We start from the raw sequence: 19,355 nt of genomic DNA, 5'->3' as shown, positions 1-19,355 counted from the left end.
ATAATAGTTGAATCCTAAGATTAAAATAATGAAATGAACTAGTTGTAAACCACTTACAACTGTTATGAAACGCAACTAGTGCAACGATTATCGTGAAAAACTGCAACTTTTTTAGAGAACGTGGCTCAACGTAGTGTCAGTTGTCAGATTTCAGCCAAAACTTTAACAGTTATTTGTTATGTAGCGTGGGGCGTTCGATATACGAAAATTATGGCAAAAAGCGCCCTAAGCCTTTTCCTCAATTATACTAGTATTTTTTTATACTATTTTTTAAGTTAATTTTTAAAATTATTTTCAACTTTTTCGTTCGATATTCTTTAAAAGCGTTTGTCTTTAGTTTTTTTAAACTATATTTATTATACAAAAATCTGCATTTTTTTTTAAGTGAACGTGGCTCTACGTAGTGTCAGTGATCAGATTTCAGCCAAAACTTTAACAGTTATTTGTTATGTAGCGAATTCGGAAAACTATTTTAATTTTTAAAATTAATACATTATTAAAATTTTCTCCACCACTACATTTTCAGTGCTAAAAATCTAGCTATAAACCAGTATTTTACTAACCAGTTGGATATGGGTAAAAAAAAACAGTTTTAGACCAGTTTTTACTAACTAGTTTGTTATTGCACTGCTCACTCCATAAGAGATTTTCCATTTTGTGCACGAGTCGTTGGCTAAAATCACTGCAGACGGTCGCAGTTAATAAAATATTAATAAAATAAAGTATTATTTACATATATACATACATATTTACACATATATGGCATATGTACACACATACCTTCAAATGTTTGTCGTGTATCCTTAAAGGTATTTAAGTGCAGAATTGTGTGCTCATAAAGGATTTTGCCGTTATTTGTGTGTATTTGTCTGTGTCTCAAAATACAAAATCCCTTTACTGTAAGTCTCTTGGGGCACGTTGTACAAATGCAATGACCCTTTTAAGTCGTGCAGGTGCACGATGCGTTCTTGTCACATAATATAATATATCAAATTTTATACATATTTATGTATGTGTTTACATACATATGTATGCGTTTTTAGTGCATTTGGAAATGTAAAATATCTGATTTAAAAATAGAGCTGTCTGCGCTGCTTTTGCTCTCTACTCGCCAAGTTTGAGCGCTGCTTTCTTATGAAAGAATTTAAATGTTGAAGCAACAACAAACTTCACCAGTTGCATTGGTGCTTGAACTCTATTTAAATATGTTAGTCTATTTGATTTACGCCAGTTTATTTGATTTATGCCAGTTGCTTGTTCGATTCGCCAACCCTTTTCAGTTCTGCCAAATCGAAGACAGCTTTTTTAGAATTGCTTGCCATATGCAATTTTCTATAAAATATTGAGTTTTTTGTCATATACATTTTTTTAATTAGATACAATTACTTTATACTTAATACACTACATGTATATATTTTTTTGAGTTATAATTTTTACGTCATATTGAAATTTTTAAATAATTTATTCAAACTTTTATTTTCTTATTACTTTTATTGTTATTGTTGGAGTAGTTTTTTTTTATATTTAGTTTATTTTTATTAAATAGTAAATATGTGAATTTCTATGAAAAAAATGTTTATGTTATTTTTACAAAAAAAAGTAATTTAATTTTGATTATCCTCTTATATCATTATTTTTATTAATATACAAAGGTTGATAATGATTTTTATTCAAAAAAAAAAAATTATTTATTATAGATTTATTATTTTTATTTATTTGGTATTTATTTATTTATTTTTTTTTTTTTTTAATTTATAAATAAATTTTTTTTTAAATTTATAAATAAATTTTTTTTAAAATTATTTTTAAATAATATATTTTTGTTGTTTCACTTTCCTCTACGTTATTTGATTTATTTTCATTGAGTAATAAATACATAATTTAAATTTTTTACATAAAAAAATTATTGTTTATTTAATTAGTTTTACTTTATTTTTTCATATATGTTTTAATCTATTTATTTTAATTTTTTGTTATATATATGTTTTATTTTTTCTTATAAAAAATGATTATTATGATTTCTATGAAAAAAATTTAATTAATTTATTTTTATTCGTACTTTGGTTTTCATATTTTTTGTTTTATATTTATATGTTTGTAAAATATATTTTTTTTATTGTACTATCAATTAATATTTTAAACATATTTTTCTTCTGCATTTTAGTTAAAGTATTTTTTAATTTTGTATTAATTTTTATTTAATTTAATAATTATACATATATAATTAATTTTAATTTATTAATATTTTATTAATTTAATACATAAATAATGATTATGAGTTTTTTGCAAAAAAAAAAAAAAGATTTACTTAATTTATTTTTCCTTAATTTATTTAATTAGTTTATTTTTATTGTTTGACTTTTCTCTACTCTATTCAATTTATTTTCACTGAGTATCAAATATATATTTTCATATTTTATAAAAAAAAAAATTATTTATTAATCAATTAATTTTGTTATATTTTTTTATACATACATATATTGTTTTTATTTTTAGTTATCTATAAATGATGATTATGATTTGTAGACAAAAAAAAAACAATAATAATTAATTGTTTTTTTCTAAATTAATTTAATTTATTAATTTTTTTGTTAATTTTCTTTACTTTATTTTACTTATTTTCTTTGAGTAATAAATTTATAATTTTTATGTTATATAAAACAAAAAATTTATTAATTAATTGATTTTTTTTTTAAATTTTTTTATGTGTACTCGTACGTATATATATTTTATTGAATATATATTTTAAATATTAAACATTTTTAAAATAAAATTCCTGCGTTTTTTAGTTATAGTATTTTTTTTATTTATAATTTTTTTTTATATTTATTTTTTATTCGTATTTTTTTTTTTAAATAGAATAATAGATATTATATGTACATACATATAACTTCAAGTCTATATATTGTATATATAAATATTTATTATTATTATAATTTTAATTTTTATTATTCGACGAATTCTCGCTTTTAGCTGCTTAACGTGACTCCTTTCATGTTTTCGGCGTCACGTGATTCATTTACATCGCCCTCCGCGTTCGCATTTACTATCTGTTCGTCCCCCACACTCGACTGTCATTTTTTATTTAGCTTCTTCACACACTCTTGTTGCATTTCGTTTTGATTAACGTGCAATTAACGTCGCAAGCGCAACATAAATGTACAAAAAAAAAATACATACATACATATATAATACATAAATATATATGCTACCTATGTACACACGTTAGTCATGCATAGATTCTCATGCTATCAGCTAATCCGTCAGTAAACACGCAAGGGCACAACACGCTTCCATTTTCTGCAGCATTATCTGCTCGCTCATTCACACACACACATCTGCATACAAACATATATATGCACATAAATATGTATGTATATGCGCGCATTTGCTAAGCTGGAGTCGCTACCAACCACCGGCGTTCGTTTCGGTTGCTGCCCTTCAAATGCTTAGCTCAGCTGACATTCATATTGCACTTTCATATAAATTCTATATAAATTCTCTTACTTCAATATAATTTGCCTTAATTTGGCTGGCATTGCTGCGCAGTGTCTGGACGGTTTCACTGACTGGCGGCTGACGGCTGCTTGCGGTGTTAACTTCGATTTGTTGTTGTTTTTTTTTTTTTTTTTGGTGTGGCTGCCTTATTGCTTTTTTGGAAATTGAAAATTCATACCTCCACAAATGGTTAGGGTTGATCGTTCGTGGCAGCCTAAATTATTGTAATGAGAATTTATTGACTGCTCACAAATTGAATGAAGCGTTTCATAATTTTTGCTGCCAATAAATAATTGAAATATGTGAGTAATTAGCACGAGATATGAAATGTGTTTTTTTTTGTATGTTTGTGTACGAATGTACTTAAGCAGCTAAATAAGCTGTTTACGAAAATTGATATAATGAATTTTTAAAAATAGAATTAAGTCAGTTTACAGCTATGCTGTCATTGTAGAAAAAAGCGTTAATAAATAAATAGTGTATAAACAGGGTTGCAAAAAAATGTTTAATTAAAAAATTTATTTATTTTTGTAATTCTTAAATAAAAATAGCTTTCAAACTTCTAATACTGGATTAACAAGTTAAAAGATAATTAACAAAAAAAAAAACATTAAAAACTATTTAAAAAAAACTTAAAAAATAATATTAAAAAAAATGTAATTTATTTTTAAAAAATTTAGAAAATTAAAAAAAAATATTTAATCTTAAAATTTTAATCTAAAACTTAATTTATTTTTAATTTAATTTTTAATTTTAATTTTATTTTATCTTTAATTTAATTCTATTTTTAATTTTAATTTTTTAATTTAAGTTTACATTTTTAATTGCGAGCTTATAATTGATTGAAAATTTAAACCAAAATTTTTAGTTACAAATTTCGCAACTCTGAATATAAACTTTGTGTAAAAACTGAAAAATCAAAAATTTTATTTCAAATTTTCATTCCAAAATTAATATCAATATAATTTTTTTTTTTTAATTATTAAAAAATCTACGTATGTTTAACCTTTTTGCAGCTCAATTAGCCACTTCGTTGGTGATCACATATGTATACAGTTTTCAATACTTATGTATATATATTTATAATAAATATATGCATATGCACATACACATATGCACAAATATATGTCTGTATAGAACTGCTTCCTGCATTCTTTTATATTTGAAATTATTATATGTATGTATATATTTGCGTTGTTGTTGTTGTTATTGATACACGTCTTCCGCTGCTTTTTAAAACGGCAGCTACTTGTTATTCAATTCGTTTTGTCAGACGAACGAGCAGCGAAAAAAATTGTCATACTTCACTTGCATGGTGTGACTATTTGGGTGAGCGCAAACACACAACCAAACACACACACACACACGCACAGAACCTGCAGATATGCTGTCTTTAAGTATGTATAGTTGTTGTTGTTGTTATTGCCGTTGCGCATAGATTTGGAAATGGAAATTTTATTTTTAGTTTGACACCATTTAGAATAAATGCGCTTGCTTGGCTGCCTGCCGGTCGCTAGTGTTGTTAGCTATTTCGGCTCAGTGTGTCTCCAAACATTAATGCCTGCGTGTATGTATGTGTGTGTGTGTGTGTTGAATTTCGTTGCCTTTAATTTGCTACAAAGTTACACAAATACATACATACATGTACCATATGTATGTAAATACTTTCCATTTGTTGCCGCCAGCTTGCATTTGGTCTGACTCGAGTGTTTTTTCCCTGAAATTTCTTGCTATTTTTAGTTAATTATTTTTTGTGTGTCAATTTTTGTGTTTTCAAAAAAGAAATGTGTTCTTATTAGCTGTGCTCTACCGCAACATATTTCGAGTTGTGCTAGCTGCAAGACGCTGAAGTATTGGTTGGTGGTGTCTTGCTGATGTTTGGAAAAAAGTAGCACTAAGTTACAAGGTAGTAGTATTTAAATGCAAAACGGGAAAAATTTTGATAAAATTTTCTTGCATAATTTGAAGCGACTAAATGAAGACCGGCTTTATTTTTGTAGACACAGCTTACTTGAACCAAAAGTAAGCGCAGAAATTAGCAGTGTGAGCGCTCATTTATTATCTTAAAGTATATTTAACATGCCGTAACTATATATTATATGTACATACATATATATTTAGTTTTGTCTATGTACATATATATTAAACTGTCTTAAATCTATTTATGCTTTTATAGATATTTTAATTCCTAAGCAAATTTTATATAATTTTTTCATATATTTCTTCTTCATTTAACGCTAAACGAAACTAGGAACTCCAAGATTTTGTAACATATAAGTAAAAAATATAATTTCACTTCTCTTAAAAATTGCTCAGTATAATTCAAAATCTTACAATAACTTAAGTTCATTTAAACTATTTTAAAATACATATAGATTTGGATTTCTGTGCGCATTATTCTAGATTTGTACCATATCGTAATCTACATTGCAAAAATGTTGTTCTGCGCATTTTTCACAGCTTCTCGATTTTAGAAGAGCTTTTAGCAAGAAGGGAGCTTTTGAGCCAGTGAAAGCTCGTCTATTTGTTATTGATTTTCTTAACTAATTTCGTTTCGGTGATTTTTCTTCTAAATGTCAAACATTTTATTCCTTAAAGCAACTTCGATTTTCAAAGAGCTTTCATCAAAAAGATCTTTTGAGCCTGTTAAAACTTCACTATTTGTTATATATTTTCTTAACTAATTTCATTTCGGTGATTTTTCCTCTAAATGTTTAACATTTAACTCCTTAAACCAACTTCGACTTTCGAAGAGCTTTCATCAAAAAGAACTTTTAAACCTGTGAAAGCTCGTCTATTTGCAAGAGATGTTCTTAACTAATTTCATCTCTGTAATTTTTCTTCTAAACGTCTACCATTTTATTCCTCAAAGCAACCTCGACTTCCAAAGAGCTTTCATCAAAATGAGAGCGCGACTATTTGCTATAGGTTTTCTGAAAAAATTTCTTCTTGGTGACTTAACTTTCAACCGTGCAACGTTTTAGGCCTTTAATCACTTTTCGTTTACCAATATTTAAGCTTCAGTTTAGACTTTTTTTGGGTTACTGATTGAGATTTCTCTCTTTCTTCTAAAATTCCATTATGTTTTCCCTTAAGTCGTGTTTTATTAAATTGTTATTTCAGCTTCAATTGTTCTAGGCAAACCTTTTACCAAGCAATAATGCCAAATATGCGTTCTCTGAACTTTGCTACTCACTCAGAAATCTGCTAAAAAAATGTCTGCTCAACACATTTTTTTTACTGCCGGTAATGTTATTTCTAAAATGTATATTTATTGCTATGAAATGATAACCTGTTTTTGACAAATCCTATTTATATCTAATACATCAGCTCAGAAACAACACTAAAGACGCTTTAAAAGCTTTATATAAGCGTTCGGTCAGTGCAATCTGCGGTGTGTCTAATTAAAATTAAACCTTTTACGAATCAAGGTCGGTCAGTGGTTTACATAAAAATATCATACGCCTCGAATCAGTATGCGCTGTTCTACAACTAAAAACTATAAAGCGATTTGGAATAAAAAACAGCAGAATTTCAAAAACAAAGTTGCACAAACTTGCTTAAAAGTTTTAACAAAATCATTTGTGTGTGATATAATTCACATAAATTAATATATTAAAACAACAAGCAATATATGTAGAAAGCACAAACAAAAAGCGCACAAGTTTTATGCAAATGCGTTCAAAAAAAAAAATAAAAAAATTAAAAAAATAAAAAAAAAATTTATATAAAAAAGAAAACATGAAAGAGGGAAGCATCAAAAACAGTTTTATTAAATTTCATTTATATTTTTACTTTTTTTTTTGTATTTAAATTTTTTTTTTTGTATTTTTATTTTATGTGCGTTTTGCTCAAATGTCATTCAACCGCCAGTCCGGGGCGCACTATGTTTCGCGGAATCGGGCGCTCAAATTGTTTTCCTACAAGTTTTCGTATTTCATTTGCATTAAAGCTGAGCTTGGCAAAAAGCGCTTTGCTGTTGTTTTTTGTTTTTTTGTTTGCTTTGATTTATTTCAAATTTCAATTTTATGTACGAGTATTTTCAAATTCCCTGGCCAATATTGCTTCAACCGCTGACTTCGGTAGGAGCGCGAGTTAAAGCTTTGTTAGATTCTTGAGGTGGTATATATGTATGTATGTATATGTATTAGAGCGGATCGATTTGTAGAATATGTTCTACGCTTCATTCTGAACAACTTTGCTTAAGAAACTATGTGTCTAAAATCGGCTTCGAGCTAGCGACTTTCAAGACGAATTTAAGCTTTGAGGAATTATAAATTTTTTTTCGACAATTTTTGAAATATCTGCATGCGATTTAATATACAGTTGTAATTCAAAATTGTACTCGTTATTTGTTGGATTTATCCAGTTCGGGCAACTATAACAAGTATATCCTATACAACCGATTATTCAGATTTTTTATTTATGTCGAGCGCTCAGCAGTCACAAATCGTGATTTCTTTTATCGAAATTCGGAAATTCGTGTTGCTACTGCTTCGAATTTCATTGAGCTTCAGTCATATTTTATGCACATCGTAAATATATATTTTTAACTGTTTTCTTTTGAACGCGCGGCGGCGTTTTTTATGTGTTTTTATTATCTCCAATTTTTTCAATTTATTTAATTTATTTTTATTTTTATTGCAATGTTGGTGTCTTGAACTTCTTTGCCGCCGTGATATCTTTGTTTGATTTGATGTTTGAATTATCTGCTTCTCCTTCGTTTATTGACATTTATGTATTTTCGAAACATTTTTATTTTTATTATTTTTTTTTACGTGCACACTCATTTCTCAACTGGTCATTTGTACCGGAAAAGGAAATGAGGTAAATGCTTAAATTGGTTTTATCGCATAATTCTTGTGTACAAATTGATTGATATGGAGACTCAAAATTGGTAATTTTTTGGGTTATTCATGGCGGAGTTTTTGAGTTGCGAATCGTCATTTTGGAGATAAATTTTCAGAAGCACTGAGTAGTAACTAGTTCTGATATAACTTGAAAGTAGTATTTAGTTTCGAGTTTATCAAGAAGAGTTAGTGTAAGCACAAATGAAAGCTCTGTTCTAGCGCTTCCCACTTATTAGTTACTGATTCTTAATAACTGTGCTTGATATATATTAAATATATATTTTTTCTTTAAATTGCTCTATGTTTCGAGTTTATGTACAAAAGCTAGTTTAGGCTTTTACGAAAGCTCTGAAAGACCAGACCATGCCATAGCGGTTTGAAAGGTTATTACAATCGCTTTAAAGTTTAAAACTTTTAAGCTCATTGTGAAGTGAAACTATTGTAACACATTTCCGCTTTTGTTAAATCGATTTGTGGTGAAAATTCTCATAAAAAAAAATTTATTAAAATTCTAGCAGAAAAGCTTAAATACATTTTTTCCTAAAACTAAACTAATGTAAAAGCTCAATAAAAGCTCTTCAGGAATTTGCTGCCAGCTAACTGCTGTTCACTTGCATCGATTTTTATTGAAGTGCATATAATTTGCCAAAAAGCTTTAAATGTGCCATCGTAATTTGTTCGCAAGCTTAAAAGAAACTTTTATAATATGCACAGCGGTGGTATTTTCTGCGAATTACAATTTTTTTTTGGCAAAAAGCTGACATTCACTAGTGTGCATGGAGCTTTCACAAAATGCTCGCAAAATTAAACGAAGCTTGAAGCTGCGTTACTTGCATACTCCTGGTTTTTACGAAGTGCTTTCGTAATTTGCTGTAACTATCCCTGACATCTGCAAGCTTTTGGAGCTTTCATAATTTGCATACGTTCGCACGCTTAAACATAGCTTTCATATTACCTACGCTATATCGGTTGCTTTGTTCTGCAAATAACTCATTTTTTGCTTTGGTGCTAAGGCATATTCCCCAACTCCTGACATCCGTTTGGTTTGATAAAATTCCAAAAATTGTGATAAAATATGTTTACTGACAGCGGGTCGCACATGTGTACATATTTCGCAAACACAACCAACAACAAAGCAAATTTATGAAACTTTTTGCTGGCAAACGCTTACATATTGCCACAACTTCAAATTAATCACTTGATCAAATAAAGTGAAAAAGTTTTATTGTTGTTGTCGATGGCATGCCAAAAACTGGTATCTTAAAGGCAAAATCGTGTCTTCAATGGCAGCGCGAAACAAAAAGCCTTCAGTTTCTAAAAAATCCAAAAGATAAAAACAACAACAAAAAATTTAAATGAAAAAGAAATGAAAACAACAGCAAATTCATATTCTGCAAGCGGTTGGCCGCCAAAAATCGCGCGTGCAGTTAGTACGCAGCGCGGCGGGTGACAGCGCAACGTTGCATTTCGGTTTTGTGCTTTAGCGCTGCTCTGTGCCGCGCCGTGCCGCTTTGTGGTGTGTAATGTTTCACTTTTGCCAGTTTCCTGTCCAAAAAAGGCGACGCGTCACCAGAGCGCGTGTGGGAAACACATTTGAAATTTTATTTTATTGCATTCTTTATGGTTTATTTTTATTTATTTAACATATTTATGCCATATTATATATAATTTCATTGCATGGTAATTTAATACTTTTTTTATATTTATTTATATTTATTATATATATTATTTTTAGTATTTTATATTTTATATTTTTTATATTTGCGGTTTATTGCAATGTTTCGGCACATAAATTGTGTGTTTTGAATATTTTATGGCATTATGTAAATTTATGTATAAGTATATATGTATTTTTGTGCATATGTATATTTCTATCTATATATTAATGTTTTTTTATGTTTTGTTGTTTGTATAGTTTATTTTTATGTATTATTATTGCTTGTTTCTTATTGGTTCAAGCTCTGTTGTTTTCGTTCAGACAACTTGTAGTGGTAATGACCTTTGGGATTTTCTGTTTTGGTTATTTGATATACGCGTAAGCCGTTGGTTAACCTTACTAAGCAGTCAGTCAACGGTTGTTTTGGTTTGATTAATAAATATTGTTGATTTAGCTGCGCGCATTGATAGATTTCAAGGCCTACAAAAGCAAATAACTTGCAGTGAAGTTGTAATTTTAATCAACTGAAATCGAATTTTGTAGAAGAAATATGAGTAGGTAAAGGTATATAGTTGAATTAAATTAAAAACAAAAATAAACGTTAACTACGCTTGCACCGAAGCTATAATAACCTTCACAGGCACATTTCTTATAGCATAAAAGGGTATAAAAGGCAATTTTTCTTGATTTTGAGCGGTCAGTTTGTATGGCAGCTATATGCTATAGTGGTCCGATCTAAACAAATTGCTCGCAGGTTATAGCGCTGCCTTAGATAATAATCGATGCCAAATTTCGTAAAGATATCTTGTCAAATAAAAAAGTTTGTCGTATAAAAACTTTTAGAAGCTATAGTGATGCGATATCGGCCGTTGCGCCAAATGAGCAGCTTCTTGTGAAAAAAAGACGTGTAAAAAATTGTAATTATTTGAATTTTCAATTTTTCTAGCTTAGTATTGAGTTTCAAATCAAATACTTTCTATATCTAAAATTTTCATTAAATACATAATATATGTATATGTACCCTTAAAGTGCCACACTCTCTGTCCACTTCGTTTTCTGCATATTTGATTACAACTTCAAAAATTTATTAATTGCCAAAAACACCCTCAATGTTTCAGTCAACCAAACAGCTGAAGTTTAGAAATACCCGAGCACTGCTCGCGCAGATTAGTGACGCCGCATAAATCGCCGACATCAGACAAAAACGGCCCGATGCCTATCAGCGTGCTCGTGTTTCAAAATCAATTAAATTTACGCCAACAACAAAACAGCCGCGACTATTAACAATTAAAGCGCAATATTATTTGGAGCAATAAATCTATTAAATAATTTTGTAGAACGTGCTAGCGATTCGGGGAGCGATAAAAGTGCCAGGCGCTATAGAGGCGCTGTGCGTCATGCGAACACTGTTATAATGATCCATTAAAATGGAAATTTTCTGATTCGTTCGAAAAGCGTTCTGAAAAGTGTTAAGCTGTCTATTGAAAAATCGTCTTTGAAATTTATATGGTGGAATTTTAATTAGCGGCCATGAAATTGGTTTTCGCAAAAAATTAGCATTAACTGTAATTAATTCATGGTGTGATTTTTGGGTAACACAAAAATAGTTTTTTTCTAATTATGTTAGCTTGCAGATGAAAAATGTTCTTGTTATAAGGTATTATAATGTTTTTGACAGTTTTGGGTCAATACTTTAATGAAATAAGTGTATTAGGTTTGTTATTTTCGTTGCGTTTGATTAGCGGTAAGAGCAGAAAGCGAATATGTTAAAGTTCTAATGCTTTTGTATATTGCTTAAAATCATTTTTAATGAATTTAGTACATAATTATAACTTTTGAATATTTATATTTAATATTTGAAATTTTTCGAAAATAATTTTTGAAATAAAAATAATATTTTTTAGGAAATTTACTTTTAATATTAAGAAATAGATAGATGCTTAATGAGCTTAAAAGCTTCCATTCCTCAAATTTTTTTTTAAATTTTGAAAATCGTTTTTGAAAGATAATTTTGTTTAACAAAATTTGTATTAAATTTAATATTTGTAAATAAATTTGGCATATATTTATAAGTTTTGAACAATTTAGCGTTATGTTAAAATTTTGAAAATTTCCGAAAATCATTTTTGAAATAAAGATATTATTTTTTTGGAAACAAAATGTACATTACATTTCCAATTTTTTAATGAATTTAGAATACATTTTTAACTTTTGAAAAATTATATTAAATTTTTGAAACTTTTCGAAAATATTTTTTGAAACATAATATTTTTTTTACAAAATTCACATTAAATACAAAAAGATACGTGTGCACGAGCTCAAAAAAAAATGAAGAATTGAATTTAATTTTTGAAAAATTTTGAAAATCCTTTTTAAATAAAAATGTTCATTATTTTACAAAATTTACATCAAATACTAAGAAAATGCTTATTAACGAGCTCAAAAGCTTTATAAAGAGCTTTAATTAGAGTATGCCGCCATTAATTTGTAATGATTCAAACTTTTCTGCATTTTTGTTAAAAAAAAATTCATCAAAAAAATTTGCAGGAGTTCATATTTAAATATGTGTATCAATAGCACAAAATGTTGCAAAAATTAATTTTTTTTTAAATTTATATTTCTGTCTCTTTTATATGCAAATGCATGCAGCCTGCAGCCAGCCGCGGCACACAGTGGGTTTATTGTGTTGCAAAGGCGCCGGATAAACTCATTTGGCGTTGTCAATGTCAGTTGTGACGTCGGCATGGAATGCATTTGATACATAAATATTTGCTACTGTTGTTATTGTAATGCGTTATTGTGTATTTCTCAACTTTGTTGTTTTGCTGTTACTTTGTTGCTGCCAAAGGCAGTTGTTGGCAGCTTAAGGCGGTTCGCAAAGAATGGAAATTTGGCACGAAAAAAATTTGATAGACACACACACACTCTCACATATTTACATACAATATGTGCGCATATGTATATATGATGCTACGCAGCCGCCACACAATAAATACTTGGACAGCAGACAAATTATGTGGCAAGCAAGCAAAGTGGTTGCAGGGTAGGGTGGTGGCGTGTGTGTTGAGATTGTTGGAGCCTGGCAAAGCTAAGGCAAAATAAGATTACAAAACGTTAAAATGCTTTGTGCTTCAACACGATTGTATAGCCTAGTCGCATAGGAAAACAAACAGGCTGTAGTGGCAAGCTTTGTGAGCCTAATAATCCAGTTTCCCGTTTTTGATTGTGTGGCAAATTGCAGCATAGGAGCAATAAATCTTCAGCATTGCAGGGAAGGAAAAAAATCTTTTCTGCTAATAGGAAGCAGATGATAACCTACATATATGTATGTATAGTACATAGATAAATAGATGGCATTATACCATAAAACAATTTAATGAGAAATAAGAGAATACTTAAATTTCAGTGTATATAAGAGAAATATCGCATTAAAAAATCTAAAAAATTAAAAAAAAAACATAATAAAATTTGTTTAGAGTTTTAATTTGAATTTTTTTAAATTAATTGCTTTTCAGTATATACATATATATATTTTTTACTATTTATTTTTATTTTAAATTTGTAAAAATAAATAAATACATTTTTTGGAGAGCAGTAACGCAATATAATAATTATTTAAAACCTGAAAAAAATATTTTTATGTTTTAATTTTAATATGTATTTATAAAAAAATTTAAAAATAAAAATACTTACTCCACATATCTATTTTTATGTATTTTACCTTAATTTTAAGTTAAAAAGAAAATACTTTTTGGTTATCGCAATATCGCAAATAGTAAAAACATGGCAAAAAATATGTTGATTTTTTTATAAATGTTTTTTTAATAATATTTGTTTTTAATTTGGTATTTTTTATTTCATATATATAGTTTTTTATTATTTTGCTTTCATTTTAAGAATGTAAAAAAATTAATTGAAAAAATAAATCCTTTATTTTTAATTTTTATTACTTATATCTATTGTTTTTGTTGTTGTAAGGTTTTTTATGTAATTTTTATTATTTATTTAATTATTTGTTTTTATTGTGTTTTACATTAAAATATAAATTAGTAAAAAAATATTAATAAATAATAAACAATTTAATTTTTTTTTTATTTCTTTTTTTTTTGGTTTTTTTTAAAGAATATTTGATATTTATTGCATATACATACTTATATATATATATATTAATTATTTTATTAACATTCATTTTAAAACTAAAAATAAAATAATAAATGATTCTCGCTTTATTTTTTAGTGTTGTTTATTTTTTGAATTATTTCTTTAGTTTTTTTATGTTTTTGTTTTTACTTTTTTTTAAATTATATGTTTCCAGTTGAGATTGTAAAAAATTAATTAAAATAATGTATTTTAATATATAGAAAAAATATTTATAAACAATTACCCGAAAAAAATTATTTTAAATGTTTTTTTTTATAAATATTTTGTATTTATTGCTATATATCTTTTTATTATTTTACTTTGCTTTTATTTTAAGATTTATTTTTTTTATTCATTATTTTTAATCAATTTATCAAAAAAAAAAATACTAATTTGCTGTTTCATGTTTCATATTTTTGTTTTTATTTTATTTTATATTAGTAAATAAATTAGTAATAATTATACTAACATATAGTGGTAAAATATTAAAATTTTATTAAAAAAAATTTTTTTAGTGTTATTTTTATAAATATTTGTTTTTGAAATATTTTATATTTATTAATATATGACTTTACTTTTATTTTAAAATAGAAAAACTAAATTCACTCGTTTTTTAAATTAATTTTTGTAAAATTAATTTTCTTTTCTTTTTATTACATTTTTTATAATATTTTATATTATATTGCATTTATTTCGTGTACCTTTGTATATATTTTTTTGATATTTCACTTTACTTTTTTTTAAAATTCAAAAAATGTATTAATACATTATTTTAAATTAAACTTTTTTTTAAATAATTTTTTGACTTTATAATTAATGTTTTTTTTAAGTAATTTTTTTTATTATTTTGCCAAACAAAAAATAATTTCGGTTTTTATGGTTTTATTGTTTTGTAATTATTAGTTTTTATATTATATATTTTATATATATTTTTTAAATTTTTTACACTACTCTGCGTTATTTATTTGAGTAAAATATATTTTACACAATGAATCCTTTGTATACTCTCCTTTTTTTAATTTTTAATTTTTATCCTACATAATTTTTTGTTGTTTTGTTTTTGTGTTTGTATTTCTCTTGCAACTCATAAATACCACTCGACATACTAAACTTAACCTAGAAAGTCAATAAAAGCTTGCGGCACGAAAAACCAGCAAAACAACTGGCAAAACGCTCATCGAAATCGAAATGCGCGCGCAACTTGCTTGACTGCTTGTGAAAAATATGTATTTCACGAGTGCCGATGCACGCGTGGAAATGACGCAAAATTTTCATTTTTTCCAGCCAGTTATGTACGGTATGTAGTATAAGAAAGCGAAAGAGGAATCAGCAAAGTAAGCGAAAAAATAAAATCGAATGGCGTACAAGTTCAGTGGCGTAGCGTAATGTGAGATAAAGTTGTTGTGTTGTTGCAAGCGATTTATGGAAAGTTGTTGCGGTAAAAGCACAAATACAGCTGCAGCTAGCGTCCTATACATACATACGTATGTATGTGTATGTAAATATTATATGTATATACTTATGTATTGTTTGTAATTTAGTGTGTAATGCAACTGGTTTTTGTTGTTGTGTGCATTTTTGTGCATTCATCTGTGGCTTGTGGTGGCTGCGGTTCCAAATAAGTGAACTTGTTGTCACTTTCTTGTAAATAAATGCATATACATACATATGCATATTAGGGTGGTGCTCTAGAAATTAGCTCGCGAATTTTTTTAGGATGTTACGAAAGAAATTAGCTAGCGAATTTTAAACACCACAAACGTAAACAACATGAAAAAAATTAAATAAATAATTTTTTTATTAAATATTTTTTATTGCAAATATATTTTAATATAATTTTTTTTTATTTAAATTTAATATTTCTATTATTTATTTTTTATTGCAAACATATTTTAATATAATTATTTTTATTTTAATATAATATTTACATACATATTTTTGCTAACAACTGTAGTCTATTGACGTGTGCCACCCTAATGTTATTCTTATTGGGTTGTAAATTTCTCTTTTTTTTAAACCATTTTTTAACACCTTTATTGCGTTGCTGTTTCTTACTTTTGTACCTTATGCACGATTGTTGTTGTTGTGCAGCTGCATTTCGCACAACTTCATGAATTATGCATAACAAAGTTGACTTGCGCTTGCGCTTGCAACTGCAACGCTATCCGCAGCTTCTATCTGCATTGTTGTTGTTGTTTAATCGCATGGCTGGCCTAATAGCTGCGATTGGAAATTTACTTTTTCTTCGTCAATTATTTTCGCTAATTTTCCGTTCACATTATTATGCCTGCAGCATTTGCTATTATAATTATAGTATTTTTTTACACGATTGCAAGTCAAATTTCTCTTTTTGCAATGCAGCAACTTGTTTATTAATGCATTTACATGCATGTGTGAAAATGGTGTACTGTTTTTGTTTTAACGTTACTATGCAAGTTTGCACATCTTTTTGCACACATTGTTCGTGTGTAGTACTTTGAATTTCGCGCAATAACTCATCAACTGGCATGTTCTTTTGGTATCTTTGAGACGTGAAATTTTGCACACTTCTTCCTTCTCCCAATAAGCTGCTCATTTGTCGGAACCGGCTGTATCGGACCACTATAGCATATAGTTGCCATACAAACTGACCGTTCAAAATTCAGTTCGTCTATGGAAAACTTTTTTATTTGACAAGCTATCTTCACAAAATTCAGCACAGGTTATATTCGTATACAGCGTTACAATCTTCGAAGATCTTATTCAGATCGGACCACTATAGCATATACCTGCCATACAAACTTACCAATCAAATCAAATAAAAAATCTTTTTATACCCTTCTGTGCTCTAAAAAAAGCATCTGTAAAGGGTATATATAAAAAAAAAAAAATATATATATATATATATATATTAACTTCGTTGTAGGCGCAGATAACGTTTATATAAATAAACACACATTCTTATACTATGTACTCTCCTAATAAGCGCTCAATTAGCTCTCAATTTTCATGCCAGCGATTTCACTTTCTCTCAGCCATAGTTGCCACACATGCGTCACCGCGTTTGTGCAGCTCATTACCGGCTTTCTCATGTAACCACTTTCTTTTTGTGTGTGTTTGCTTTTTTTTTTCTTTTTTTTTGTTGGTTAGATCGTTAGCCAAAACTTCTTTCACCTCACTTTTTGGTTTTTAGACCTAATTTCTTTCTAGGCAACGCAACAGCCTGACTACAAAGCGCCATTTTCACTGCAAGCCACTACAACAACGCAATCTTTGTTGTTAGTGTTTTTGTATTGTTTTTTTCTTGTTTTTGTATGTTTTTTTTCGCAGCTAAGCGCTACACCGGCATGGGTCCAACACATCTGTTGTTTGTTGCTTGTTTACTTCCTGCGTTTGATTCTCTATTTCACACATTTTACCTCAACGCGTTGTTGTTTTTGTAATCTGTTCTGTGACTTCTTTCGACAGTCTTGCACAAAAAAGTTGGTACAGATATTCAATGCGTTTGTATGTTTGCTTTGTTTTTTTCCACTTCTTTTTGAAAACTGTTTGTTTACCAAGTTGCAGAGCGAAAGAGTTGGATTTCGTTACTTTGAACTCATGTATATATATATACATATATATATATATATATGTGTGTGTGTTTAAGAATTCCACTGTATCTACAAGCTGCAGATCGTCTTTGCTCAGCTGTTGTTGCTGCGGCTGCTGCTGCTGCTGCTGTTGGGTTATCGTGTTCTTTGCCTTCCATGAATCACAGCTTGGAGTTGGTATCTTTTGTTGTTTTGCTGGTCAGAGGGTCAAAATTGGAAAGGTACACACAACCCGACTGACCTACAAAAAATTGTTGTTTATGTGGAGTCTTCGTTTTATGTGCTTTATGTACGTTTATACATACATACATACATACAAACTTACATATTTACTAAATATTTACTATACGCATGAGTCGGTGGTTGTTCGCCTTTATGCTTTGTTGACTTCTCGCTTCATCTTCTACTCGTGTGCCGAAGTTTAATTTGTACGCTATTTGGTTACTTTTTGTCATTTTTGATTCAAGTTTTTTTTCACCATACAACCGTGTGCTCATTCTTGTTACTTGTTGAGCTTTGTAGGCATTCCTTTGGGCTGCAGTTACAAAAATATTTCAAGAAAGCTCTGTATCAGTCATTCTTACACACGCACACAAATAAATATTTCCATTTTAATTTAGCCACTTTTTTGAATTTTTTGAATTTTTATTGCTTCCTTAATTTTTGCCTGCGATTTCGATTTCTCTTTATTACAGTTCTTACTTGATTTTTGTAGTTGTTCCCCATTAAATTTACATTTGCGTTCATTTCTAAAAATAACCTCAAATAACGGTGTCATATGCTAATCGAATGCAGATGTGTGTAAAATTTTAGCATTTATCTAAATGGGGGAGATTGGCAAGTAAAAATATATAATATTTATCGCCGAAGTGTACATAGTAAAAATATATATAGCGTTTCAGTTAATCGCAAAAAATATAGGTCTGTTCTTTTTATTTACGAACAATTGTGCGAAGCTTAAATTTTCCCTCAGTAAAGAGTAAAAACCAGAAATTACAACAAAAAATGTAGAAATACGAGCTCGAATTGAATTTTCTCTTACTAGAAAGAAAAAAACTATAAAACACCGGACTCTCCCAATGTTCCCAACTTTTGTTTCCTGCATATTTGTCAAAAGAATCGCATAAGAGCCAGCTTTAGGTAGAAGCGTTGGCCTAGAAATAGAAATATAAGCATCTTTATGAGGTTAGATGTTTAGTATAAGCCTCAAACTTCTACTTTAAATAAAAATTACAACAACAAATGTAGAAAAACAATCTTAATTGAATTTTCTCTTAGTCAAGAGAAAACTACTAGAAAACACGGGACACGCCCAATGTTCCCAACTTTCGTTTCTTCAATAGTTTTCAAAAGATTCTCATAAAAGGAGGTTGAAGTCAAAAGAGTTGACATACAAATATAAATAGAAACACCTTTTCGAGGCTAGATCTTAATATTAGCTTGATCTGACACTGTACAATCACAACAACATACGTAGAAATATGTGCTCAGAGAGTATGTACATATCTTGAATACAGAGTTGCTAACTGCTTAACCAATAAGCTGATAATTATGCTCTCTAAGCGACTTTTGCGAGAGCATTATCTATTTCGCGCTCAATGTACTCAAAATTTAATGAAGTCTTATACCTTACTCAGG

At 28.3% G+C, this 19,355-nt stretch overlaps 2 protein-coding genes across 5 annotated transcripts in view; both read left to right on the top strand.

The window, feature by feature from the left end:
• Nucleotides 1–19,355, top strand: part of EcR (Ecdysone receptor) — a 261,963-nt gene that overhangs the window by 114,789 nt on the left and 127,819 nt on the right. The window lies entirely within an intron of this gene.
• The window catches only part of LOC106623456 (AAC-rich mRNA clone AAC11 protein), a 47,625-nt gene that overhangs the window by 13,728 nt on the left and 14,542 nt on the right, over nt 1–19,355 (top strand). Inside the window, exon 2 of one of the 3 annotated variants that reach the window (XM_070109040.1) lies at nt 12,655–13,383. The exons of the other annotated variants lie outside the window; for them this stretch is intronic. Within the exon in view, the coding sequence (XP_069965141.1) occupies nt 12,655–12,710 (56 nt within the window). The 3' untranslated portion in view covers nt 12,711–13,383. Of the gene's footprint in view, nt 1–12,654; nt 13,384–19,355 lie in introns of those variants that run through there. 3 annotated transcript variants of the gene reach the window in all.

Source organism: Bactrocera oleae, chromosome 4 (assembly GCF_042242935.1).
Source record: "Bactrocera oleae isolate idBacOlea1 chromosome 4, idBacOlea1, whole genome shotgun sequence".
NCBI classification, from domain to species: domain Eukaryota; kingdom Metazoa; phylum Arthropoda; class Insecta; order Diptera; family Tephritidae; genus Bactrocera; species Bactrocera oleae.
This window is presented reverse-complemented; position numbering and strand designations above follow the sequence as displayed.